We start from the raw sequence: 27,776 nt of genomic DNA, 5'->3' as shown, positions 1-27,776 counted from the left end.
CAGTGGGCCGAATGGCCTGTTTCCGCTCTGTATGTCTAAACTAAACCTAACAGGTAGGAGCAAAGAGATAAATAACCAGAGTGCAGATTTTAATTTCTCAGCAGTTCCAGGGAGTGGATTGGAAAATTTGGACAGTACCCTAGCTTATGGAAGGACAGTTCAGATGCCTGATAACAGAGGGGAAGAAGCTGTTCCTGAGTCTGGTGGTGCTTCTGTACATTCTGCCCGACGGGAGAGGGGAGAAGAGGGAATTAGGATCAGGTTGATTAGTGTCACATGTGCCGAGGTACAGTGAAAAGCTTTGCTCTGCCTGCTATCCAAACAGATCAGATAATGCTATACATAAATGCAAGCAAGCAAACTTCAGGTACAATGGGTAGAACAAAGGGGAAGGTACAGAGTGCAGGATATAGTTCTCAGCATTGTAGCGCACCAGTTCCACAGACAAAGTCCAATGTCCGCAATGGGGTAGAGGTGAATCGGACAGAGGCCTAGTTCATGGAAGGACCGTTCAGAAGCCTGATAACAGAGGGGAAGAAGCGTTCTGGAGGCGCGACTCAGCTACAACTCTTCCCCTGTGTAATCTATGACTCTATGGGGAGTAACAGGTTCCTAAACATTGAGAACATCTTACCACCGGGCATTCAACTCCATCAGGAACTCCACATCGTAGCAAAGCTGGACCTCCAGAACGGTGCACGTTGGGTAGGCCTCCCTGTGGAAGAGAGATGGGAGTCACTGGCACAGTGTGGAGAGCGGGCTGACGGCAGCAAGGGCTCAGAGAGAAGCCCACCGATGTTGCCCACCGCTCGCCACAGAGAGCAGCTGGGCCCTCATGCTCACTGTGAACCAGCAGCCAGTCAATGCACGGCCTCTCCACATCCTGGTCAACTCTACCCCCAACATAACACCAGAGACTAGGTCCAGAGTGAAGCGCCCTCCATGTTGACCCATCACACACTCCCAGAGCAAGGGTTAGATACAGAGTGAGGCTCCCTCCATACCGTCCCATCACTCCCATAGCTCAATACAGAGTGAAGTTCCTTCTACACAGCCCCATCACACTGGTATTAGCTGCACCTCCCTTCACACAGATGCCCAATATCCTGAAGTTAGACGGCACCAACTCCATGCCTTACTTCCCCTGTGACCCTCAGTAAGATAGACAATAAACAATAGGTGCAGGAGGCCATTCAGCCCTTCGAGCCAGCACCGCCATTCAATGTGATCATGGCTGATCATTCATAATCAGTACCCCGTTCCTGCCTTCTCCCCATATCCCCTGACTCCGTTATCTTTAAGAGCTCTATCTAGCTCTCTCTTAAAAGAACCCAGAGAATTGGCTTCCACTGCCCTCTGACTCCGCTATCTTTAAGAGCCCTATCTAACTCTCTCTTGAAAGTATCTAGAGAACTGGCAGAGAATTCCACACTCACAACTGTGTGAAAAAGTGTTTCCTCATCTCCGTTCTAAATGGCTTACTCCTTATTCTTGAACCGTGGCCCCTGGTTCGGGACTCCCCCAACATCGGGAACATGGTTCATGCCTCTAGCGCGTCCAAACCCTTAATAATCTTATACGTTTCAATAAGATCCCCTCTCATCCTTCTAAACTCCAGAGTGTACAAGCCCAGATGTTGGCAGGGACTGTAAGTGCCCGCGGTCACCCACCTGATGTGCCTGCCAGTGGGCCCCAGCACCAGAAGTGTGTGCCTCTGGTTGCCACTCCTCCTTGTCTCCACTCCACCTTCCACTCATGTGCCTACCTGTGGTCCTGAATCCACCTTCCACCCACCTGAGGTGTCTGCCTATGGTCTCCTCATTGGCCTGCTTCGGTATCCTCGCTATGAATAGTGTGCGTTTCACCTGCGAAAGACAGACACAAGATGAGACCGAGGCGTGCCGGCATGTCAGCGCGGTGCGATGGGCAACTTGCTCAACAGACCAACTGGCCGGTTTCTCCTTGAGTTTTAGTTTGGTACAGCTCCTCTGCTCCCTCCCTCCACGTCGATCGAACGTCTCCACACCCTCCCAGTAACGGTGGCGCAGCGGTAGAGACCCGGGCTCCGTCCCGACTACGGGTGCTGCCCGCACGGAGTTTGCACGTTCTCCCTGCGACCGCGTGGGTTTTCTCCGGATGCTCTGGTTTCCTCCCACATCCCAAAGACGTGCAGGTTTGTGAATTAATTGGCCCTCTGTAAATTGTCCCCAGTCTGTAGGGATGGAACTAAGGTACAGGGTGGACCAGGGCGGGCCGAAGGGCCTGTTTCCCCGCTGCATCGCTAAACTAAACTAAACTGCGTGCAATATTTTCAATGCACCAAAGTCCCATAAAGCTGCAGATGTGCCCAGATTGAGGTGGCCATGTGCCCAGATTGAGTGTGCACAGCTGGAGGTTGGCATGAAGCAGAACTAGGTGTGGCAGGTAGATCGGGTGGTCAAAAAGCCTTTTGGTACACTGGCCTTCATCGGCCTGAGTATCGAGTATAGAAGTTGGGAGGTCATGTTGCAGTTATATACAACATTGGTGGGGCCACATTTAGAGTATTGTGTTCAGTTCTGGGCACCGTGTTATAGGATACATGGTGTCAAGCTGGAAAGGGTGCAGAGAAGTTTTCCGAGGATGTTGCCAGGACTAGGGGGTGTGAGCTATAGGGAGAAGTTGAGCAGGCTGGGACTCTATTCCTTGGAGCACAGGAGGATGAGGTGTGATCTTATTGAGGTGTATAAAATCATGAGAGAATTAGATTGAGGGGTAGTCTCTTGCCCAGAGTAGGTGAATCGAGAACCCGAGGACATAGCTTTGTAGTGGTGTACTGAGAGGGGGAAAGATTTAATAGGAACCCAAGGGGTATCTTTATTACACAAAGGGTGGTGGGTGTATGGAACGAGCTGCCAGAGGAGGTAGTTGAGGCTGGGACTATCCCAACGTTGAGAAGCATTTATACAAGCACATGGATAGGGACAGGTTTGGAGGGACATGGGCCAAACGCAGGCAGGTGGGACCAGTGTAGATGGGGGATGTTGGACGGATTGGGCATGTTGGGCCGAAGGGCCTGTTACCACACTGTATCTATGTTTCTATGACTCTAAGTCACGATGTCTCTATGAAGCTCTGACTCTACGGTCTCTGTGACTATAACATCGTCTCCGTGTCTCTATATGTCTGCAACCACGACTCTACCCCTCTACCCTCTACCCCACTACCTCTCTATCTCTCTCCCTCTCCCCCTCTCTCCCCCTCTATCTCTCTCCCCCTCTATCCCTCTCCCCCTCTATCCCACTCCCTCTATCCCTCTCCCCCTCTATCCCTCTCCCCCTCTATCCCTCTCCCTCTCTATCCCTCTCCCCCTCTATCCCTCTCCCCCTCTATCTCTCTCCCCCTCTATCTCTACTCACTACGACTCTATCTCTACCTCTCTGCATTTCTCCGTCTCCACGAGTTCCCCTCGCCCATTGACGCTGAGCACTCAGACAAGGACCACGTTGGACCTGTGGGCTTGAGCAGCCAAGGTTGTCGCCTTGACCGGGCCGGAGGTGGACCTGCGGAAGATGAGGACACACTCCGCGCATCGTTGCAACGTTTGCGACGGGGATATCGGCGGCAGGTTGAGCCTCACCACGTCCTCTCCGGTGTATCTGGTGGAGGAGGCGTGGTGCCTCAGCACCAGCACGGTCAGCAGCAGGTAGATGACGGCAAAGACGGTGTGAAGCCACAGGATGTCATTCCTGCAAACGCAAAACGTGCACGCTGAGAACGTGGCCTTCGTCAGATCACCAGCACACACACAGGGCTCAGGGTTACGTTGCATTAACACCACAGCTCATCACATGAGGGAAGCGGACAGAGTCTGTCACCCAGAGTAGGGCAATCAAGATCCAGAGGACATAGGTTTAAGGAGAGAGTGGAGAGATTGAATAGGAACCCAGGGAGCAACCTTTCCATTCTGAGGGTGGTGGATGCATGGAACAAGCTGCCAAAGGAGGTAGTTTAGGCGGGTACTAAAACAATAATTAAAAGGCATTTGGACAGGGACACGGGTAGGAAAGGTTTGAAGGGATATGGGATAAACATGGACAATTGGGACTAGCTCAAATGGGGCATCTTGGTCAGCGTAGAAAGTTGGGCTGAATGGCCTGTTTCCATGCTGTATGACTGTGACTCTCCACAATGTTAAATTTAAAAACATGAATATAAGTGCAGAAACTCCAAAGTCCTTGGTGCAACTAAGACAGTCCATAGTTTATAGAGTTGAGTTAGAGTTAGTTTAGTTAGTGACGGTTGCCAAGTCAACATCTTCTCAGGGTACTTACTTGATTTTTATGTTTCCAATTGTAGTTCTGCCAAAAAGTTCAGGATCGTTGGCTGCAGATCAAAGTGGAAAGAGTTAAACTTGCAACACAGCATCAAAGCCCGTCAACGGGCCCATGAACAGCACGGGTTTCCATGGCGACCCAGAATCGCAGTTCCCACTCCCACAACAATGGAGTAAAGAGGTTCTTCTGCAGTTGTATCGGGCTCTGGTGAGACCACATCTAGAGTATTGTGTACAGTTTTGGACTCCTAAGTTGAGGAAGGACATCCTTGTGATTGAGGCAGTGCAGCGTAGGTTCACGAGATTGATCCCTGGGATGGCGGGACTGTCATATGAGGAAAGATTGATAAGACTAGGCTTGTATTCACTGGAGTTTAGAAGGATGAGGGGGATCTTATAGAAACATATACAATTATAAAAGGACTGGACAAGCTAGATGCAGGAAAAATGTTCCCAATGTTGGGCGAGTCCAGAACCAGGGGGCCACAGTCTTAGAATAAATGGGAGGTCATTTAAGACTGAGGTGAGGAAAAAAAAAACGTTTTCACCCAGAGAGTTGTGAATTTATGGAATTCCCTGCCACAGAGGGCAGTGGAGGCCAAGTCACTGGATGGATTTAAGAGAGAGTTAGATAGAGCTCTAGGGGCTAGTGGAGTCAAGGGATATGGGGAGAAGGCAGGCACGGGTTATTGATTGGGGACGATCAGCCATGATCACAATGAATGGCGGTGCTGGCTTGAAGGGCCGAATGGCCTCCTCCTGCACCTATTTTCTATGTTTCTATGTAACCAGTTTTCCATTCTGAATGTATGGGAAGGAACAGCAGATGCTGGTTTAACACTGGAGAGAGACGCAAAATGCTGGAGTAACTCAGCGGGCCAGGCGGCATCTCTGGATCCCATTTTCAGATCCCAGTTCAGTTTATTGCCACGTGTAGCGAGGTACAGTGGAAAGCTTTTTGTTGCGTGCTAACCATTCAGCAGAAAGACAATGCATGATTACAATCAGGTACTGATCTGTCCCGCCCACTCCCCTGACATCAGTCTGAAGAAGGGTCTTGACCAGAGACGTCACCCATTCCTTCTCTCCAGAGATGCTGCCCGTCCTGCTGAGTTACTCCAGCATTTGATTTAAACCAGCATCTGCAGTTCTTTCCTACACACGATCACAATCGAGCCATTTACAGGAGTGCACAGCGCAAGAGTGTGGGGCGCACACTTACTCAACAGGCTGCCGGAGAGGTTGACGGGCAGGATGATTCCCACGGACATGACACTCATGGCGATGAGGATGACAATGAGGTGGCGTTGGAAGGACAGGTACAGCATGGCATCGTCTCCGCACTGCTCCTGTAGTTCACTGTCCCTGCGACAGAGCATGCAACAAGAGGGGTCTGAGTGAGCGAGAGTGTGTGATTCAGTTTTACTTTAGTTTGGTTTATTGTCACATGTACCGAGGTACAGTGAAAAGCTTCTCACAAGTTCACAAGTTATACGAGTAGAATTAGGCCATTTGGACCATCGAGTCTACTCCGCCATTCAATCACGGCTTGTCCCTGCCTACTATTCCCATTTTCCTGCCTTCTCCCCATAATCCTTGACACCCGTTCTAATCAAGAATTTGTCCATCTCTGCCATAAACAATACCCACTGACTTGGCCTCCACAGATTAACTACCCTCTGACTAAAGAAGTTCCTCCTCACCTCCTTTCTAAAAGAGCACCCTTTAATCCTGTGGCTATGACTGGTTCTAGACTCTCCCACCAGTGGAAACATCCTTTCCACATCCACTCTATCTATGCCTTTCATTATTCTGTAATTTCAATGAGGTCCCCCCTCAACCTGAACTCCAGTGAGTAGAGGCCCAGTGCTATCAAACCCTCATCATATGCTAACCTTTTTGTAGCATTCCTTTTGTTGCGTGCTAACCAGTCAGCAGAAAGACAATACATGATCACAATCTTACACAATAGATACATGATAAGGGAATAACGTTTAGTACAAGGTAAAGCCAGCAAAGTCCGATCAAGGATAGTCCGAGGGTCACCAATGAGGTAGATGGTTTTTCAGACTGTTCTCTAATGGTGGTAGGATGTTTCGATTGCCTGATTGTGTTTTGATTTTCTGTTTTTGGACTGAATTCTGTTTTTAATTTGTGTCTCTGTGATGTCTTTATTACTTATTTTATTCTGATTATATGTTTTTATTCCTACTGATCTATGTAAGGTGTCCTTGAGATGTCTGAAAGGCGCCCATTAAATAAAATTTATTATTATTATTATTATAACAGCTGGGAAGAAACTGTCCCTGAATCTGGAGGTGTGCGTTTTCACACTTCTGTACCTTTTGCCCGATGGGAGAGGGGAGAAGAGGGAGTGGCCAGGGTGCGACTCGTCCATGATTATGCTGCTGGCCTTGCCGAGGCAGCGTGAGGTATAAACGGGGTCAGTGGTTTGTGTGATGGTCTGGGCTGCGTCTATAATTCGCTACAATTTCTCCCGGTCTTGGATGGAGCTGTTCCCAAACCAAGCTGTGATGCATCCCGTGTGTGTGTGTGTGTGTGTGTGCGTGTGTGTGTGTGTGTGTGTGTGTGTGTGTGTGTGTGTGTGTGTGTGTGTGTGTGTGTGTGTGCGCTTATGTGTATATGTAAGAGAGTGCACACGTGTGTGTGTGTGGGGGAAGAGGGTTATGCATGAGTGTGTGTGACTGTGAGTGTGTGTGCGTGTGCATGTATGTGTGTGTGTGTGCGTGTGAGTGTATGATGTGCACCTATCCATATTCTCCAGAGATGCTGCCTGACCCTTTGAGTTACTCCAAGATTCTGTGACTTTTTTGTAAACCTGCATCTAGAGCAACCAACAAGGGCGGCACGGTGAAGCAACGGAAGAGTTGCTGCCTTACAGCGCCGGAGACCCGGGTTCGATCCGGGCTGCAGGTGCTGTCCGTGAGGAGTTTGCGCCCTCTCTTTGTGTCCGCACGGGTTTTCTCCGGGTGCTCCGGTTTCTTCCCACATCCCAAAGGTTTGTAGGTTAATTGGCCTCCATAAATTGTCCCTAGTGTGTAGGATAGAACTGGTGTACGGGGATCGCTGGTCGGCGCGGACTTGTTGGGCTGAAGAGTGTAGGAAGGAACTGCAGATGCTGGTTTAAACCGAAGACAGACCCAAAATGCTGGAGTAACTCAGCAGGTACAGGCAGCATCTCTGGAGAGAAGCAATGGGTGACGTTTCGGGTCGAGATCCTTCTTCAGACAGAAGAAGGGTCTCAGAGAGTCGTCACCCATTGCTTCTCTCCAGAGATGCTGCCTGTCCCGCTGAGTTACTCCAGCATCTTGTGTCTATTGTTGGTATAAAGAGCCTGTTTTCATGCTATATCTCTAAACTAAATTAAACTATGCAATCTGCTGGAGGTACTCAGCGGGTCAGGCAGCGTCTGTGGGGATCGGAGGGAATGGTCGACGTTTCGGGTCAAGACCCTACATCAGGACTTAGATCGGCAATCCTTTTTCTGTGGAAGACCCTGCACCCATCCCCGCTCCCCCCGAGAGGGTAGGTGGGTGGGCATCTTCGAGCTCCCGCCAGCAGGTCTGACACTCACATCATGGAGAAGGTGTTGACCAGCCACGAGCAATGGCCCTGCGGGAGAGAGAGACAGAGGATCGGTCAGTATGGGCTGGGCTCCTGCATCGCATCACATCCCACCCCCCCACCCTGGGCCTGCTCCAGCAAGTCCAACTCCCAGCAACAAAAGATACCACCCAGAGCCGCAGTCCATCAAGGATACTCCCTCGGCAGGAGGCTTTGGTTTGGAGATGCAGTGTGGGGAAAGGCCCTTCGGCCCACAAAGACAGCTGTTGTGCGGCACGGTGGCGCAGCGGTAGAGCTGCAGTGCCAGAGACCCGGGTTCGATCCCGACTATGGGTGCTGTCTGTACGGAGTTTGTACGTTCTCCCCGTGTGACCTGCTCCGGTTTCCTCCCACACTCCAAAGATCTACAGGTTTGCAGGTTAAATTGGCTTCAGTAAAATTGTAAATAGAATAGAATAGAATGCAATTTATTGTCATTCAAACCTAGGTTTGAACGAAATATCATTTCTACAGTTTTTTACATTACAAAACAATCCAAGACCCACACTTAACACAGTTTACATAAACATCCATCACAGTGAATCTCCAACATCTCCTCACTGTGATGGAAGGCAAAGTCTTTATCTCTTCCCTTTGTTCCTTCTCCCGTGGTCCAGCAGTCCAACTGCAGTGTCGAGGTGAACTGGGGCTCCGATGTTAAAGCCCCCGGCGGGCGATGGTAAGTCCTGAGGCCGTTTAAGCCACGCCGGGCGATGTTAGGCCCCGGCTCCATGTCCTTTAAACCCACGATTCCAGCGGGAGAAGTCGCCGTTGCGGAGCTCGGAAAAGCGGTCTCCCACCAGGGACCTGCGAGCTCCCGATGTTCCCGTCCACCGGGTCTGCGGCCGGTGCCTCCCAACTCCAAATGTCGGGTCGCAGCCGCGCGCCACCACAGCTCTTCCCGCTCCGAAGTTGGCCAGCTCCGCGATCTCAGTTCCGCAGGCTCTGCAACTGGAGCCCTTCCTGATCAAGAACCTATCAATCTCCACTTTGAAAATGCCCAGTGTGTCTCGGCTCAACGAGACCACGCCAATCATCGATCACCCGTTCACACTCATTTTAGGTCATCAAACCCTCTCAAAAAGGCAGCCAATATAAACAAGGACCAACACCACCCTGGCCACGCTCTCATCTCACTACTACCCTCTGGGTGAAGGTGCAGGAGCCTGAGGACCAGGTTCAAGAACAGTTTCTTCCCAACAACCATCAGGCTCTTGAACACTGCACAACACTAACCAAACTATAAGCTGTTTAAGAACTCTGAAGAAGGGTCTCGACCCGAAACATCGCCTATTTCCTTTGCTCCATAGATGCTGCCTCACCGGCTGAGATTCTCCTGCATTTTTGTCCACAAACCATAAACTGTGGACTGTCTTAGTTGCACGAAGGAGTTTGGAATTTCGGCACCAATATTAGTGTTTTTAAACTTCAATTTGTTTAGAGCAACACAGTCATACAGCATGGAAACAGGCCATTCAGCCCAATTATCTATGCAGACCAAGATGCCCCATTTACGCTAGTCCCACCTGCCCGCGTTTATCCCATAATCCCTCAAAACCTTTTCCTCTACATGTACCAGTCCAATTGCTTTTAACTGTTGTTTTAGTCCCTGCCTCAACTACCTCCTCTGGCAGCTCGTTCCACATACCCACCGCCCTGTGTGAAACAGTTGCCCCTCAGGTGGCTATTAAAACTTTCCCCTTTCACCTAATTTCGGTGGAGACGAGGGGCAGGTCGTGTTGGAGGTCGGGGGGGGGGGCTGGTCGGGGGAGAACTGGTCGGGGGAGGGGGATGGTCGGGGGAGGGGGATGGTCGGGGGAGGGGCTGGTTGGGGGAAAGGTCAGGGGGAGGGCTGGTTGGGGGGAAAGGTCAGGGGGAGGGGCTGGTTGGGGGGAAAGGTCAGGGAGAGGGGCTGGTTGGGGGGGGAGGTCAGGGGGAGGGGCTGGTTGGGGGGAAAGGTCAGGGGGAGGGGCTGGGTGGGGGGAAAGGTCGGGGGGAAAGGTCAGGGGGAGGTGTTGGTTGGGGGGAAAGGTCAGGGGGAGGGGCTGGTTGGGGGGAAAGGTCAGGGGGAGGGGCTGGTTGGGGGGAAAGGTCAGGGGGAGGGGCTGGTTGGGGGGAAAGGTCAGGGGGAGGGGCTGGTCGGGGGGAGGGGCTGGTTGGGGAGGGGCTGGTCGGGGGGAGGGGCAGAACAGGGAAGGTCGGAGGAAGGCTGGTACTCACCACATCATTCACTAGGTGCTCGCTGGAGGAGGAGGGGGAGGTGAATCGCTGGTAGGTGTTGAGTTCGTCCTCAGGGTGGCTGCAGGGGGAAGAGGCTGTAGTCAGTGGGGCAGGAGTGTCTTGTACACACACACACATGTGACATACACGCACATACGTGCGGCACGGTGGCGCAGTGGAAGAGTTGCTGCCTTACAACGCTTGCAGCGCCAGAGACCCATGTTCCCGACCACAGGTGCTGTCAGTACGGAGTTTGTACGTTCTCCCCATTACCTGCGTGGGTTTCCTCTGAGATCTACGGTTTCCTCCCCCATTCCAAAGACATCCAGTCGTGTATGTTAATTGGTCTGGTATAAGTGTAAAAGCTGTCACTAATTTGTGTGTAGGATAGTGTTAGTATGCAGTAATCACTGGTCGGCGCGGACTCGGTGGGCTGAAGGGCCTGTTTCCGTGCTGTAAACTAAACGCATATAGACACACACGCACACCGCCACATACAAACACATTCCCATACATATGTATACATGTCCACATACATGCACACGCACTGCCAGGTGCGCACACACACACACACACACACACATCCATGCAGAAATACACACAGGCTTGGAAAGAGTGGATGTGGAGAGGATGTTTCCACTAGTGGGTGAGTCTAGGACCAGAGGGCACAGCCTCAGAATTAAAGGTGTGCCTTCAGAAAGGAGATGAGAAGGGATTTCTTTAGTCAGAGGGTGGTGAATCTGCGGAATTCATTGCCACAGAAGACTGTGGAGGCCAAGTCAGTGGATATATTTAAGGCAGAGATAGATAGATTCTTGATTAGTGCAGGTGTCAGCGGATATGGGGAGAAGGCAGGAGAATGGGGTTAGGAGTGAAAGATAGATCAGCCATGATTGAATGCTGGTGTAGACTTGATGGGCCGGATGGCTTAATTCTGCTCCTTTCACTTATGACTGCAATAAAATGAAGTGAAGTCTCAGAGTATTTCTATTACTCCACTAGGGGACATCAGTGTCCCAGAACTAAATGGAGAAACAAAGAACTGCGGTTGCTGTAATTTTAAAACAAAGTTCTGGAGGAACTCGGTGGGTCGGACAGTACTACCCATCCCATCTGCTAATCACATCCCCTTCTCCCCTCACCTGTACCCACCTACCACATGCCAGGGTTAATACTGCAAACTACAAACAACAGGGTGGTGAATCTGTGGAATTCTTTGCCACCAGGGGGCGGAAGTTGCTGGCAAAACATGGGGGGGGGGGGGGGGGGACACACAATTCTTTGGCACCTCGCGCGCGCACACACACATACATGCGCGAGGCTTCGGAGGCTTCAGCCCTGGGCCCTGTGGACGATAACATCGAGAGCAGACCTGGTTGGTGACCAATTCCGAACTGCAGCAACAGCAGCTTCGTCCGCCCCGAATCGTGGGGCTTGAATCGGCCCATTCGCGGGGCCTTTCATCGCTTACAACTGGCCGCGGGATATTCCATTGCCCGGCAGGGGCTTCAGCATCGGGAAGCCTCAATCGCCTCGACGCAGCAATTTGACCGCAGGGCGATGGAAGATGCCGCGGCCGATTTTAGGACGGGCGATGAAAAGCCCCGCGAACGGGACGGTTCCAGCTCCGCTCTATGATCTTTGATCCACCAGGACGTCTCCCTCCTCCAATCACCGCGCTCTATCCTCAGTCCCAACCCCCTACCTCCGCCTCTGACCGACACCTCCCTCCTCCAATCATCGCGCTGAATCATCATGCCCCGCCCCCCCCCACCATTGTCTGCTGACTGACGTCTCTCTCGTCCAATCGGCGCCCTCCCTCGATCAGCAGTCCTACCCCCACTGTCTCGTGGGAAGCGGAGATTTTTTATAGTTTTTTCACCGAATTACAAAACATGGGGGGGGATTGTCCCCCACCTCTCAAAACACGGGGGGGGGGGGGGGGACTTGTCCCCCTTGTCTTCCCCCCCCCCCCCTGGGATTTCCGCCTATGTTTGCCACAGAAGGCTGTGGAAGCCAAGTCAGTTTTTTAAGGCAGTGATAGATAGATTCTTGATTAGTACGGGTGTCAGGGGTTATGGGGAGAAGGCAGGAGAATGGGGTTAGGAGGGAGAGATAGATCAGCCATGATTGAATGGCGGAGTAGACTTGATGGGCCGAATGGCCTAATTCTGCTCCTAGAACTTATGAACATGCATACACACTAGTTTTAGAGTCCTCTACCCTGGGGAAAATGACTGCGAGTCGAATATTAATTGGTCACTTTAGTTTAGTTTGGAGATACAACATGGAAACAGTCCCTTCGGCCCACTGAGTCACCCGTTCTATGTTATCCCACTTTCTCATCGTGACCAGTAAGGATGTTAAAGGTTATGGGGGGGGGGGGGGGGGGGGGAAGGCAAGAGAATGGGGTTGAGGGGGGAAAATATATCAGTCATCATTGAATGGCGGAGTAGACTTGGTGGGCTGTATGGCCTAATGCTGCTCCTATGTTGTATGTTCTTCTTTATAACAAGGGATTGGGGACTGGAATGTGTCAGACCTGCAAAAGCAAAGCCATTTGTACTGTAGGATTCTCCGTACGGACCGCGTGGGTTTCCTCCGGGTGCTCCGGTTTCCTCCCACATCCCAAAGACGTCCCAATCGATCCTCTGTAAATTGCCCCCCTAGTGTGAAGGGTATGGATGGGAAAGTGGGATTACGTAGAAATAGTGTGTAAACAGCTGATCGCTGCTCGGCGTGGACTCGATCAGCTGAAGAACCTGTTTCTGTGCTGTATCTTTAAACTAGACGGATGTTGCTTAGTCTCGCCTGACGTGTCAGTAACTGGCTGCACCCCCTGTCTTGGCAAAAGTTCTGTGTAGTCACCTGACGTTGACAGCAAAGAGGGCAACGCGTCCATAATCCCAGGCTTTCTTCCTCAGTAGGGAAAATATGGTGATCAGGATCTGCAAGAGACAACACGAGAGTCAGCCCGGATCAAATGCCACCATTAGTCCGGCACGGTGGAGTCGCTGCCTTACAGCACTTACAGTGCCGGAGACCCGGGTGCGATCCCGACTACGGGCGCTGTCTGTACGGAGTCTGTACGTTCTCCCCGTGACCTGCGTGGGTTTGCTCCGAGATCTCCAGTTTCCTCCCACACTCCAAAGACGTGCAGGTTTGGAGGTTAATTAGCTCGGTATAAATGTAAAAATTGTCCCTAGTGGGTGTAGGATAGGATTTATATGCAGGGATCGCTGGTCGGCACGGACCCGGTGGGCCGAAGGGCCTGTCTCTCGCGCTGTATCACTTAACTAAACTAAACACATCAGTGTGTAGGAAGGAACTGCAGATGCTGGTTTACACAGAAGACAGGCACAAAATGCTTGGGTAACTCAGCGGGACAGGCAGCATCTCTGGAGAGGATGGTTGCGGGTCTGAAGAAGGGTCTCAACCCAAAACGTCACCCATTCCTTCTCTCCAGAGATGCTGCCTGTTCAGCATCTTGTGTTTATTAAATACATCAATGATACCTAGATTAGGGGGTGTTAGTTATAGAGAGAGAGAGGTTGGACAGAATAATAATAATAATAATAATAAATTTTATTTATGGGCGCCTTTCAAGAGTCTCAAGGACACCTTACATAAATTGAGCATGTAGAGGAAAAACATGTAAGCGGAATGAAATAAATAGTAGAGACATGACTAGTACACAAAGTAAAGACAGAATTCAATACAAAACACAGTATGAGGCAATTAATGCACAGATGAAAAGGGACGGGGACGTGGGGCTAAGGATAGGCAGAGGTGAAGAGATGGGTCTTGAGGCGGGACTGGAAGATGGTGAGGGACACGGAATTGCGGATCAGTTGGGGGAGGGAGTTCCAGAGCCTGGGAGCTGCCCTGGAGAAGGCTCTGTCCCCAAAACTGCGGAGGTTGGACTTGTGGATGGAGAGGAGACCGGCTGGTGTGGATCTGAGGGACCGTGAGGGTTGGTAGGGGGAGAGGAGGTCAGTGAGATATGGGGGGGCCAGATGGTGGAGGGCTTTGTAGGTGAGGACCAGGATTTTGTAGGTGATCCGGTGGGAGATGGGAAGCCAGTGAAGTTGTTTGAGGACTGGAGTGATGTGATGCCAGGACAGAAGTGCTGGAGTAACTCAGCGGGCCAGGCGGCATCTCTGGAGAACATGGATAGGTGACGTTTCAGGTCGGGACCCCTCTTCAGCCTTGGATTGTTTTCACTGTGAGTTGGTGTTGGCATCATGTTCGGCACAGACTCCCTTTGTACTCATGGTGGATTTGATTGTAGTCACGTGTCGTAGTATCTGATCTGATTGAACAGCATGCACAGCAAGGTTTGTCATCGTACCTCGGTACACGTGACAATAATCAACACTAAGCCTAAAACCAAATCTTGGAGCAAAACATAAAGTGCTGGAGTGACTCACTGGGTCAGGCAGCATCTGTGGTGGGAAGTGGACATACGGTGTTTCTGGTCGGAACACGTATCCAGACCAGTTGTAGTGGTGGAGGCGGGGGGGGGGGGGGGGGCGAGAAAGCTGGATGAGAGGTGGGGGGGGGGGGGGCAGGCCAGACAAACCCTGGCGACTGATAGGTGGGTAGGTGACGTGGGGGTTTTGAATGGCGATCATACAATCAGTCCCACCCCCGCACATCTCTTTAAACTTTGCGCCTCTCAATTTCAAGGTTTGTCCTCCAGTCTTTCGAAATCTCCATCCCGGGGAAAAGGTTCTGAATGTCTACCCTATCCATGCCTCTCATAATTGTATATACCTCTATCAGGTTTCTCCTCAACCATCAGGGAATTCCTGATCTTCCAATCTACCTCATTTGCGGCCCTTGCATTTTTCTTATCAGCTCTTTCTCTGCAGCTGAGTTTCAGTGCGAGTTTAGTTTAGTGTCACCTTTACCAAGGAACCGTGAGAAGCTTTAGTTGTGAGCTAACCGCTCAGCAGGAAGACAATACATGATTACAATCGAGCCATTTACAGGGTATAGATACATGATTAAGGGAAGAAAGTCCAATCAAAGATAGTCTGAGGGTTTCCAATGAGGTAGATAGTAGTTCAGCTCTGCTCTCTGGCTGTGGTGGGATGGTTCAGGTGCCCCATAGCAACCATCCCTGAATCTGGAGTGTACCTCTTGCCTGATGGGAGAGGGGAGAAGAGGGAGTGGCCAGGGTGCGACTCATCCTCGATTATGCTGATGGCCTTGATGAGGCAGCGTGGGGTGGGGAGGCGGGACTGTGCGATGGACTGGGCTGCATCTGGCCGGCTCGCTTGGCAATGCCCACCACTTACCCAGAAGAGGATGAAGTAAATGAGTAGGACAGTAGGGATGCCTCCGAAACTATTCCGCAGATGCGCGACTGGCTTTCCCAGCGGATTGAAGCAGTCTGAGCCGTTGAACGTGGTCGCCTCCCCCTGGCCGGCGAGCGGGTTGGCGGTGTTGTCGAACGTGGAGGGTGGGACTGAGGTGAGCACCGTGGCGTTGAAGCCTGGGGTCGACGCCATCTTCCAGCCCGATCATTGATGGCTGAATCCCAGCGGACCTGGTCAACAAGAAGGGAAGAACAACAAGGACATCAGCCCCCTTCCACCAACTGAGAGTTTGGAGACGTTTCCACCAGTGGGAGAGTCCAGGACCAGAGGTCACAGCCTCAGAATTAAAGGACGTTCTCTTAGGAAGGAGATTAGGAGAAATTCATTTCATCAGAGGGTGGTGAATCTGTGGAATGATTTGCCACAGAAGGCTGCGGAGGCCAAGTCAGTGGATATTCTTGATTAGTACGGGTATCAGAAATTATGGGGAGAAGGCAGGAGAATGGGGTTCGGCGGGAGAGATAGATCAGCCATGATTAAATGGCGGAGTATTGGGACGACAGATGGCACAATGGGCTAAGTGTTCGGCTGGCAACCGGAAGGTAGCCGGTTCGAATCCCGCTTGGAGTGCATACTGTCGTTGTGTCCTTGGGCAAGACACTTCACCCACCTTTGCCTGTGTGTGAATGTGTGTGAGTGATTGGTGGTGGTCGGAGGGGCCGTAGGCGCAGATTGGCAGCCACGCTTCCGTCAGTCTGCCCCAGGGCAGCTGTGGCTACAGAAGTAGCTTACCACCACCGAGTGTGACTGAGGAGTGAATGAATAATGCGATGTAAAGCGCCTTGAGTATTAGAAAGGCGCTATATAAATCCCATCCATTATTATTATTATTATTATTGATGGGCCGAATGGCCTAATTCTACTCCTTATGAAACCTGATTGAACAATGTCAGAATGACAACCTTGCTCTCAACATCAGCAAGACCAAGGAGCATATTGTTGACTGTAGAAGGGACAAAGACACTGATCCACGGACCTGTCTTCATCAACAGGTCGGTGGTGGAGAGTATCAACAACTTCAAGCTCCTGGCCGTGATCCAGCACATTGATGCAATCACAAAGCAAGCCCATCAACGCCTCTACTCCTTTAGAGGACTGAGGAGCTGCTGTATTTTGATGAATACTCTCTTGAACATCTACAGGTGTACAGCAGAGAACATATTGACTGCTATATCACATGTGGTTAAAGTGCACATTGTCAGATTTTAATAAAGGCCATTTTTATACATTTTGGTTTCACCATGTAGAAATTACAGCAGTGTTTATATATAGTCCACCCCATCTCAGGAGGGACTATGCTAAAAAATGGTCAATTCTATAGTGGCCAAGTCAATCACTCAATCTGAACCCAATTGAGCATGTATTTTATATGCTGAAGTGAAAACTGAAGGGGACTAGCCCCCAAAACAGGCATAAACTAAAGATGGCTGCAATACAGGCCTGGCAGAGCATCACCAGAGAAGACACCCAGCAACTGGTGATGTCCATGAATCGCAGACTTCAAGCAGTCATTGCATGCAAAGGATATGCAACAAAATACTAAACATGACTACTTTCATTTACATGACATTGCTGTGTCCCAAACATTATGGTGCCCTGACATGGGGGGGACTATTTATAAACACTGCTGTAATTTTTACATGGTGAAACCAAAATGTATAAAAATGGCCTTCATTAAATGTATAAAAATGGCCTTTATTAAAATCTGACAATGTGCACTTTAACCACATGTGATTTTTTTCTATTACAAATCTCAAATTGTGGAGTACAGAGACAAATAAATAAATGATGGGTCTTTGTCCCAAACATTATGGAGGGAACTGGAGATTATTGATTAGTACAAGCTTCAGGGATTATGGGAAGAAGGCAGGAGAATGGGGAATGGGGGGGGAAAAAAAAAAGATCAGTCATGATTGAATGGCAGAGCACACTTGATGGGCCGAATGGCCTAACTCTACTCCTATCATTGATGATCTTATGACCTACAAGTGAGAATCTCATTGTTCTGTTGGTGCATGTCACTCCTGACTTTTTGTGGAGATTGCGGGAATAATCAGGAAAGATCCCGAGCTGTCCTCCCGTGAAGCAGAGGAGACTAAAGGGGGAGTCCAACCGAGGTCTTCGAAGTGATGGAGACTGATGGAATGAGTGTGTTCTCTCTCAAGAGGGTCTGGAAGTAACGGAGAGAGATGGGAGTTAACAGGCGGTTGAATCTGACAGAGGAAGGGGAGAGACAGAGACATTTTCTTTGCCACATTGAGCGGAACTGCTCGATAGGAAGGAAGTGAAAAGTGACATGGAGGAAGACTTGGAAAGGAACAAGTGTACAGTGCCATGGGGCAGGGGAGCAGGAGAGAGGGCAACTCGGACGTAGAATGGACCAAGCAAGCCGTAGGATTCTGCGGCTGCTTCCAGGATCCTCTGCGGTAGAGTTGCTGCCTCACAGTGCCAGTGATCCAGGCTCAATCCTGAGCACGGGTGCCGTCTGCACGTAGTTTGTACATTGTCCCCGTGACCCAAGTCTAAGGTGTTGGGAAGAGAGAGGGAGTGGAGGGAGGCATTATAAGTCCACCACTGATTTTCCAACTGATAATCCGACACCTCCTTTAACCCGGCCAAAATGATGAGAGGGCACTTAAAATTCCCTGGATGGCCACAGGTGGCGCTGCATGTCCCTCTGTCCGATAGGAGCTATTTTGTCCACATCTGGCGTTGTCGTGGTGACCACTTGGTTTCCCAGCATCTGCAGTTTTTACCAGCATTTGCAGTTCTTTCTTAAACACTTGGTTTTGTGAAATTCTTAGCTTATCTTGCTTACATTTAACCCTAGCTGTGGCTTCTAAGCAAGGCCCACCAAGTGAAGGCCGTGGTGTCAAGCACAAGTACATTTAACTTACATTTAGTATTTGTCTTGTGCAAGTCTCTTTATTTAAGCAGTCCATGGTGCTTTAGAGACACAGGAGTGGGTCAGAGGTGTGTTGTTGTATCATTATTATGTGACCACTGTCGGTCCAGCAAAATGGATTATCTGGCAAGGCTCGAGAACCAAGGGTGCCAGAAAAACAGTGGTCGACCCGTACTTGAAATTGCAGAACACAAGTGTGTGGGAAGCAACTGCAGATGCTGGTTTACCCCCGAAGATCGACACAAAATGCTGGAGTATCTCAGCGGGTCAGGCAGCATCTCTGGAGAGAAGCAGCTGAAGAGTGATCTCATAGAGGTCATAAGACCATGATGGGAATAGATAGGGTGGATGCATTTTTTCCCCCCACAGAGTAGGCAGGGAAATCAAAAACTAGAGAGCATGGATGGAAGATGAGAGGGGCAAGATTTAGTAGGAACCCGAGGGGCAACGTTTTCATCCAGAGAGTGGTGGGTGTATGGAACGAGCTGCCACAGGAGGTAGTTGAGGCAGGGACTATAACAACATTTGAGAGACATTTCGACAGGCACATGGATAGGAAAGGTTTAGAGGGATAGTAAACCAAGGGGGACCCGGTGGGTCCCGTCACCTCAACGCGCGGTTGCAGGGGGGTGGGGTGGGGGGCAGCCTTCGGCGTCACACACACACAAGCCCCCCCCCCCCCCCACCACCACACACACTAGCCCCCCCCCCTTGATATTATATTAATATTATTAATTCGCTCCTTATACCCCCAACCCCCGCCCTATCCACTCACGCATAGCCCCCAACTGTGCAGGCGCGGGTAGAGGGGGGGGGGGGGGGGGTGGAGAAGGGTAGAGAGGTCAGGGAAGGGGGTAGAGATTGAGGGGTGGGGGGGGGGCGTGGCGTCACAGGGGAGGGCTGGTTCTCGAGCACAATACTCCACCACTCACCCATAGGCCCCAATACTCACCACTCCCTAGAAAGGGGGAGGCAGAGAAGGAGCGGGGGGCAGAGAGAAGGGCCCCATTCCCCCCCTCTCTCCCCCATTCTCACCTCAGTCTTAAATGACCTCCCCTTTATTCTATGGCTGTGGCTCCTAGTTCTGGACTCGCCCCACATTGGGAACATTTTTCCTGCATCCAGCTTGACCAGTCCTTTTATAATTTTATATGTATCTATAAGATCCCCCCTAATCTTCCTAAACTCCAGTGAATACAAGCCTAGTCTTTTCAATCTTTCCTCATATGACAGTCCCGCCATCCCAGGGATCAATCTCGTGAACCTACGCTGCACTGCCTCAATCACAAGGATGTTCTTCCTCAAATTAGGACCAAAACTGTACACAATACTCCAGATGTGGTCTCACCAGAGCCCTATACAACTGCAGAAGAACCTCTCTACTCCTATACTGAAATCCTCTTGTTATGAAGGCCAACATTGTCAAGCATGATTTCCCTTTCATAAATCCATGTTGACTTGGACTAATCCTTTTACTGCTATCCAAATGCCCCATTATTACCTCTTTAATAATTGACTCCAGCATCTTTCCCACCACCGAAGTCAGGCCAACTGTTCTGTAATTCCCCATTTTCTCTCTCACTCCTTTCTTGAAAAGTGGGATAACATTAGCTATCCTCCAATCCACAGGAACTGATCCTGAATCTATTGAACATTGGAAAATGATCACCAATGCGTCCACTATTTCTTGAGCCACCTCCCTGAGGACCCTGGGATGCAGGCCATCAGGCCCAAGGGGATTTATCATCCTTCAGTCCCATTAGCCTACCCAATACTATTTCTCGCCTAATGAAAATTACTTTCAGTTCTACCACCCCCTTAGATTCTCTGTCCCCCAGTACATCTGGGAGATTGTTTGTGTCTTCCTTAGTGAAGACAGATCCGAAGTACCTATTCACTCTTCTGCCATTTCCTTGTTGCCCATAATAATTTCACCCGTGTCTGCCTTCAAGGGACCCACATTTGACTTTGCTATTCTTTTTCCCTTAACATATCTAAAGAAGCTTTTACTGTCCTTCTTTATATTCCTGGCCAGCTTCCCCTCGTACTTCTTTTCAGCCCGTATTGCCCATTTTGTTTCCTTCTGTTGTCCTATGAAAGTTTCCCAATCCTCTGGCTTCCGGCTACTCTTTGCTGTGTTGTAAATCTTTTCTTTTAGTTTTATTTTATCCCTAACTTCTCTTGTCAGCCACGGTTGCCTCCTACTCACCTTAGAATCTTTCTTCCTTTTTGGAATGAAATGATCCTGCGTCTCCCGGATTATGCCCAGAAATTCCTGCCATTGCTTTTCCATATCTCGGGTTATCTCGGGTTCTGTCGGGAAACCCAAGCCGAGGCACGAGCGTACTTTGTGTTCAGCGACTGGGCTGTGGGCGGGGCTGGGCGCTGCACTGCAGAGGCCCTCGGGTTATCTTGAAATACCCGAGCCGAAACGTATTTTGTGTTCAGCGTCTGGAAAATCTCAGAAGCACCGTCGGAAGCCGTCGGGATTTGCAGAACAGAGCCCACTTGCTCGTTGTTTCTGCGGCTTTTGAAGAACCGAGAGGGGGGGGGGGGGGGGGGGGGGGGAAGGTGGTGACATCACTCGTGGAAAACAGTAAGTCAAAAACTCGGGAAATTTTTCAGATGATGGGATTTTTGAAATGACGAGGTGAATCTACACCGAATATCTATCTAACACACACCACACACACACCCCCACACACACATTTAATAGTTATATGATATGATATGACAAACATGGCAAACCGAATACTCCTGACAAACTGTACCATAGAACACATCCTGACTAAACTTGAATGCAACATTTATGCTTTAAATTGGATTAGGTATGAATAAGGTTAGGCTAAATTACATTCCTAATTACATTCCACAGTAGAGCCAGGCTCTGATCAACAGGTGCAGCACATGGGAAACAGTGAGATAAGTACAGGTGTAGAGGAATATAGGCCAAATGCAGGCAGGTGGAACTAGTGTAGATGGGACATGTTGGCCGGTGTGGGCAAGTTGGGCTGAAGGGCCTGTTTCCGCTGCAAAACTCTATGACTCTATGACATACAAACTTGCTGACCAAAGAGAAAGAGAAGAACAAAGAGAAGGTATCCACAAAAGGAAACACATTTCTGGAGTAACTTAGCGGGTCAGGCAGCACTCTGTCTAACTGCACTGGTGACTTTACCTTGAAGTTAAGACAGGAACAAAAGATGTACAGCATGTAGAAACCAGGAACTGCAGATGCTAGTTTACAAGACAGCACACAAGGCTCTGGCGTAACTCAGTGGGTCAGGCAGTATCCCTGGAGAACATGGATAGGTGACATTTCAGGTGTGGACCCTTCTTCAGACTGATGAAGGGTCCCGGCCTGAGACATGACATATCCATGTTCTCCAGGGACACTGTCTGACCCAACTTACTCCAGAGTTTTGTGTGCTTTAAGATGAGACTTTTGGTCAGAGCAGAGTGAAAAGAACAACGAGAGAGGCTGGGTGTTGAAGATGGGAGAGAAACATCCCGTACACTAGTGCTATACTACACACTGGGGACAATGTTTACCAAAGCCAATTAACCTACAAATCTGCACGTCTTTGGGGTGTGGGAGAAAACAGGGAGAACGTACATACTCCGTACAGATAGCATCCGTAGTCAGGATGGAACCCGGGTCTCTGGCGCTGTGAGGCAGCAACTCTACCGCTGCACCACCGTGGCGCCCATTTTTCTTTTCATTCTTCTTTTCAGGAGAGGGGGAGAGTATTTCCCTGTGTTCTATGTTCCATCAGGACAACAGCAATAAATACTAAATGCAACACACATAGCCTCTGATGCTGCTTAATGCCCCTGTCCCACTTAGGAAACCTGAACGGAAACCTCTGGAGACTTTGCGCCCCGCCCAAGGTTTCCGTGCGGTTCCCGGAGATTGCAGGTGGTTCACGGAGGTTTTTGTCAGTCTCCCTAATGGTCGTAAGTGGTTTCCGCTTCTTCTATGTTCCGGCATTTATTTCAAAAAATTCAAAACCGGCCGAGACTAAAAATAGGTTGCCGTTTTAAAAATCGGTAATTTTTTTAGTCGAAGCCGGTTGCGATGCTAGTTGCAGGTGGTTGCCGGAGGTTGCAGGTGGTTGCAGGTAAGGCCTTCCACTACCTGCAACCTCCGGCAACTACCTTCAACTAGCATCGCAACCAGCTTCGACTAAAAAATGACCGATTATGTGTGTTCATCAGATACTTTTCCCATCTATCTTTCGGGATCTTTATCATTAGTTCATTTTCCCAATCTTCTCTTAGTGCCTCTGTTGAGGGTAATTCTCTATTTAATATACTATTATAAAAATATGATATTAGTTTTTGTGAATCAGCCTTAAAATTCATTGCTTCTTCTAAAGGGTCTAGAAATATAGTTTGAAATCTATGTATATATTTCTTCATAAAGTCACATATCTGTATATATTTAAAATATTGATTATCATTCAGTTTAAATTTTGATTTTAATTGTTGAAATGATAACAATTTGCCCAATTCATACATATCTCCTACTTTCCTAATCCCCAGTCTATCCCATTATTTATATGTTTTGTCGATAAGAGATGGTTTGAATGCAGGATTGTTCAATATTGGGGTTAGTACTGATAGATTATTTAATTTCAAGGATAATTATATTTGTTTCCAAATTCTTATTGTATTGTGAATAATTGGGTTCTTCTTATATATTATACTATTCAATTTTATCGGTGAGAACAAGATTGTTCCTATATCGTACGGGAAACACTCCTCTTTCTCCATTCTTATCCACTCCGACTGGTGAGTGGAACTATCCAACCAGTACATTATGTTCTTAATATGCACTGCCCAGTAGTAATCGCCGGAACCTCCAGGAACCGCATGGTAACCTTGGGTGGGGCGCAAAGTCTCCAGAGGTTTCCGTTCCGGTTTCCTAAGTGGGACACGGGGCATAAGCCTGGTATTGCTGCAACAATTACTGAAGTTTTTTTGGGTTTTTTTGTTTATTTTATTAGAAGTTAATACAGTACAAAACAGTACAGTGATACCTAATTTTAGGTGCCAACTATGTCATACCATAATCCATTCTATGTACAACCTCTAGTTTTATGTTTTTGAAAAGGAAGTAAAAATAAAACAGAAAAAATAGAGAGAAGAAAAAGAGGAAGAATAGATAGTAGAAAATAGAAAAACGTGAAGTGTGTATATAGGAAAAGAAAAAAATAGAGAGTAGAAATAGGAGAAAAAGACCCTTAAAAAAGAAATTTTCAAGTCTTTGTTCGGAGATGTAGATCTATCCACGACCTGACCTGAAATCAGCAATCCTTATGGTACCGCTGCATCACATGATTCCAAAAAGTCGATGAAAGGAGACCAACTCCTTAAGAATTGGTCATATTTGTCTATTAGTCGGAGTCTCAGTTCTTCAAGGCGTGCTATGTCCATCATATTCCTAATCCACATTTTAACAGTTGGTATAGCTGTATTTTTCCAAAATTTAAGTATCAATTTCTTTCCAATTATTAACCCATAATTAAAGAACACTTTTTGGTCTTTGTTTAAATTGATATCTTCTACTATTATTCCAAATATAATCCATTCCCTATTAGGTTCTATTCTTGACTTGAAGAGCTTTGTGAATATATCAAATATATCGCTCCAAAATTTATTCAACTTTGTACATCCTACAAATGAATGTGTTATATTGGCGTTTTGAAACAAACATTTATCGCATCTGGGAGAGACGTTTGGGTAGAATTTATTCAACCTCGTTTTTGAATAATATAGTCTATGTTATAATTTAAATTGAATTAAATTATGTCTTGCATTAATGGAACAATTATGTGTGTTCATCAGATACTTTTCCCATCTATCTTTCGGGATCTTTATCATTAGTTCATGTTCCCAATCTTCTCGTGGTGCCTCTGTTGAGGGTAATTCTCTATTTAATATACTATTGTAAAAATATGATATTAGTTTTTGTGAATCAGCCTTAATATTAATTGCTTCTTCTAAAGGGTCTAAAAATATAGTTTGAAATCTATGTATATATTTCTTCATAAAGTCACATATCTGTATATATTTAAAATATTGATTATCATTCAGTTTAAATTTTGATTTTAATTGTTGAAATGATAACAATTTGCCCAATTCATACATATCTCCTACTTTCCTAATCCCCAGTCTATCCCATTGTTTATATGTTTTGTCGATAAGAGATGGTTTGAATGCAGGATTGTTCAATATTGGGGTTAGTACTGATAGATTATTTAATTTCAAGGATAATTATATTTGTTTCCAAATTCTTATTGTATTGTGAATAATTGGGTTCTTCTTATATATTATACTATTCAATTTTATCGGTGAGAACAAGATTGTTCCTATATCGTACGGGAAACACTCCTCTTTCTCCATTCTTATCCACTCCGACTGGTGAGTGGAACTATCCAACCAGTACATTATGTTCTTAATATGCACTGCCCAGTAGTAATACGTAAAGTTAGGTAGTGATAAACCCCCAACTTCCTTATGTTTACACAAATGCTTTCGTTGAATTCTGTGTGCTCTATAATCCCATATAAAATTAGTGATATTAGAATCTAGTTTTTTGAAAAAATATTTTGGAATATATATTGGGATCGCTTGAAACAAATATATTAATTGTGGTAAGAAAGTCATTTTTATAGCGTTAATTCTACCTATCAATGAGAGCGGGAGCGTTTTCCAAAATTTAATCATAACATTCAGTTTATTTAATAGTGGCATAAAATTGGCACTAAATAATGATTTGTGTCTTCTCGTAATTTGAATACCCAAATACTTGAATTTTTCTGTTGCAATTTTGAAAGGGAATTTTAATAAGTGTCTCGCATCCTGTGGTTTTAAAGACATAATTTCGCTTTTATTCCAATTTATTCTATATTTGAAAAAGAACCAAATTCCTCAATTAGTGTTAATAAGGTGGGGATACTCATTTGTGTATTAGTAATATATAAAAGAATATCATCAGCATATAATGAAATTTTATTCTTTGAGTCCTTAGTATTATATCCGTGAATATTCGGATGATTTCTAATCCTTTCAGCCAGCGGTTCTATCATAAGGGCAAATAGCAATGGTGATAAGGCACAACCTTGTTAAATAAAATTTTGGAGATAACATATTATTAGTTAATATTCTTGCCGTAGGTTTATCATAAAGTAGTTTAACCCATCTAATAAAATTCTCTCCCATATTAAATTTTTGGAGTACCTTATATAAATACTGCCATTCTACATGGTCAAATGCCTTCTCTGCATCCAGCGTAACGACTGAAATATCTTCAATGTCCTCTTTGTGAGAGTACATTATATTGAAAAGCATTCTCAAATTATTAAATGATTGTCTCTTGGGTATAAATCCCGTTTGATCCGGGTTTACCAATTTGTTAATATAATTATTCAGTCTTCTAGCTAGAATCTTTGCTAAGATTTTCTGATCCGTATTTAGAAGTGATATAGCTCTGTAAGAACCCAATTACTGAAGTTACGTCGTTTAAGGCAGCTTTGACAACACCAAATAAGTTCTGCTGCTGGTTCACTTCTTCTGGGAATTAATAAACTGAAAAAAAAAAAGATTCACTTCCATCTGGTCCACATCCTCACAGAGCAAATACTGGCTACACTCTGGCTCAATATTTACTGGATTATGTGACATCCTCCAGCACTGTACAAAGTAAATCTTGAAAAATGTAACCACTGGACTAATGACCAAGTTTCTTTTGATGCACTGGAGCTGATCACTGAATGTGTGAAGGTTAATGTCCCTCTCAATCTAAGCAAACTTCCACTGAATTCTGCCAGAAGTTTGCATAAGTTATGGCTACAAAAATAGAGAAGTCAAAATGTAGAAAGAAGGAACTGATTAATACACAAAGGGACGCTGATTCTGGAGTTCCCAGAAACTCTAAATGAATCTACAATCATACTCATACCAAAAACGGACAAGGATCTTGAAGACCCAGGTTCATACAGAGCTATAGCCCTCTTAAATACTGATCAGAAAATATTAACTAAAATTCTATCTAATAGATTGAGCTTAGTGATCAGCAAATTAATACATCCCGACCAAACACGGTTTATCCCCAAATGGTATTCATTTTTTAATCTGAGAAGATTATTTAATATTATATACTCCAATAGAATCCCTAACGCAGAGCTAGCAATTATCTCGTTAGATGCTGAAAAAGCATTTGACCAGGTAGAATGGCCATATTTATTTTCGGTGATGGAAAAATTTCAACTAGGAGAGAAGTACTGTACATGGGTTAAATTGTTATATTCTAATCCAACAGCTAGAATATTAACAAACAAAATGTTATCAACTAAATTTAATCTCTCTAGAGGCTGTAGACAAGGATGCTCACTATCCCCACTATTATTTGCTCTTGCAATCGAACCCCTAGCAGAAAGCATTAGAAACCATCCAGGAATATTTGGATACAATACTAGAGACACAAGGAATAAAATCTTCTTATATGCAGATGATGTACTAATATATATTACAAAATTAGAAACTAGTATTCCAAACCTATTAAATCTAATAACTCAATTTGGTCAGTTTTCGGGATATAGAATTAATTGGAATAAAAGCGAAATCATGCCAATAACAAAATTCAATTTACATACAATACAACAATCCCCTTTTAAAATAGTTAAAGATAAATTTAAATACTTAGGAATCTATGTAACTAAGACATATACCTCTTTATTTAAACTACATTTCCCACCCTTACTGAATAAACTACATAAGAATATTCAATACTGGAAAACACTCCCCATTTCTATGCTTGGGAGAATTAATGCTATAAAAATGATTTTTGTACCGCAACTGCTGTACCTACTTCAATTAATTCCGATATATATCCCAAAAACATTTTTCAAAAAAGTCAACTCCATCGTTACAAGTTTTGTCTGGGATTATAAGAATCATAGAATAAGTAAAAAACATTTATGTAAGTCAAAGATAAATGGAGGTTTGGCTTTGCCAAATTTCTTATTTTATTTTTGGGCAGTCCATATTAAAAACATGAATTTCTGGCTGGAAGAAATGGATCAACAACCAGATTGGCTAATGATGGAAAAGGAAGACTGTCTACCTTTTGAAATTGGACCGATCATATTTGCCCCCACAAAACTGCACAAAAAAACCTATAAAGAAAACCCCATAATACATAGTGGAATACGAATTTGGAAACAAATAAAAAAAGATTTAAAATTGAATAATATACCACTCTGCCTTCCCATTGTAAATAATCCTTTATTCAAATCATCCTTTATGGACAAAGGTTTCACAC

At 46.8% G+C, this 27,776-nt stretch overlaps 1 protein-coding gene across 4 annotated transcripts in view; it reads right to left on the bottom strand.

Annotated features, from left to right (window-relative positions):
- The window catches only part of LOC116973008 (CSC1-like protein 2), a 72,656-nt gene that overhangs the window by 33,788 nt on the left and 11,092 nt on the right, over window positions 1-27,776 (bottom strand). For 3 of the 4 annotated variants that reach the window (XM_033020636.1, XM_033020637.1, XM_033020638.1), the window contains exons 2-10: window positions 15,463-15,713; window positions 13,028-13,107; window positions 10,160-10,238; window positions 7,911-7,948; window positions 5,538-5,680; window positions 4,314-4,365; window positions 3,620-3,728; window positions 1,795-1,865; window positions 635-715 (exon numbers count right to left, since the gene is read on the bottom strand). In XM_033020636.1, the coding sequence (XP_032876527.1) occupies window positions 635-715; window positions 1,795-1,865; window positions 3,620-3,728; window positions 4,314-4,365; window positions 5,538-5,680; window positions 7,911-7,948; window positions 10,160-10,238; window positions 13,028-13,107; window positions 15,463-15,675 (866 nt within the window). In that variant the 5' untranslated portion in view covers window positions 15,676-15,713. Of the gene's footprint in view, window positions 1-634; window positions 716-1,794; window positions 1,866-3,619; window positions 3,729-4,313; window positions 4,366-5,537; window positions 5,681-7,910; window positions 7,949-10,159; window positions 10,239-13,027; window positions 13,108-15,462; window positions 15,714-27,776 lie in introns of those variants that run through there. The other variant, XM_033020639.1, reaches the window with a different exon arrangement.

The sequence above is a fragment of the Amblyraja radiata genome, chromosome 5, assembly GCF_010909765.2.
Source record: "Amblyraja radiata isolate CabotCenter1 chromosome 5, sAmbRad1.1.pri, whole genome shotgun sequence".
NCBI classification, from domain to species: Eukaryota; Metazoa; Chordata; class Chondrichthyes; order Rajiformes; family Rajidae; genus Amblyraja; species Amblyraja radiata.
The sequence above is the reverse complement of the archived record's forward strand: the minus strand, read 5'-3'. Positions and strand labels throughout refer to the sequence as shown.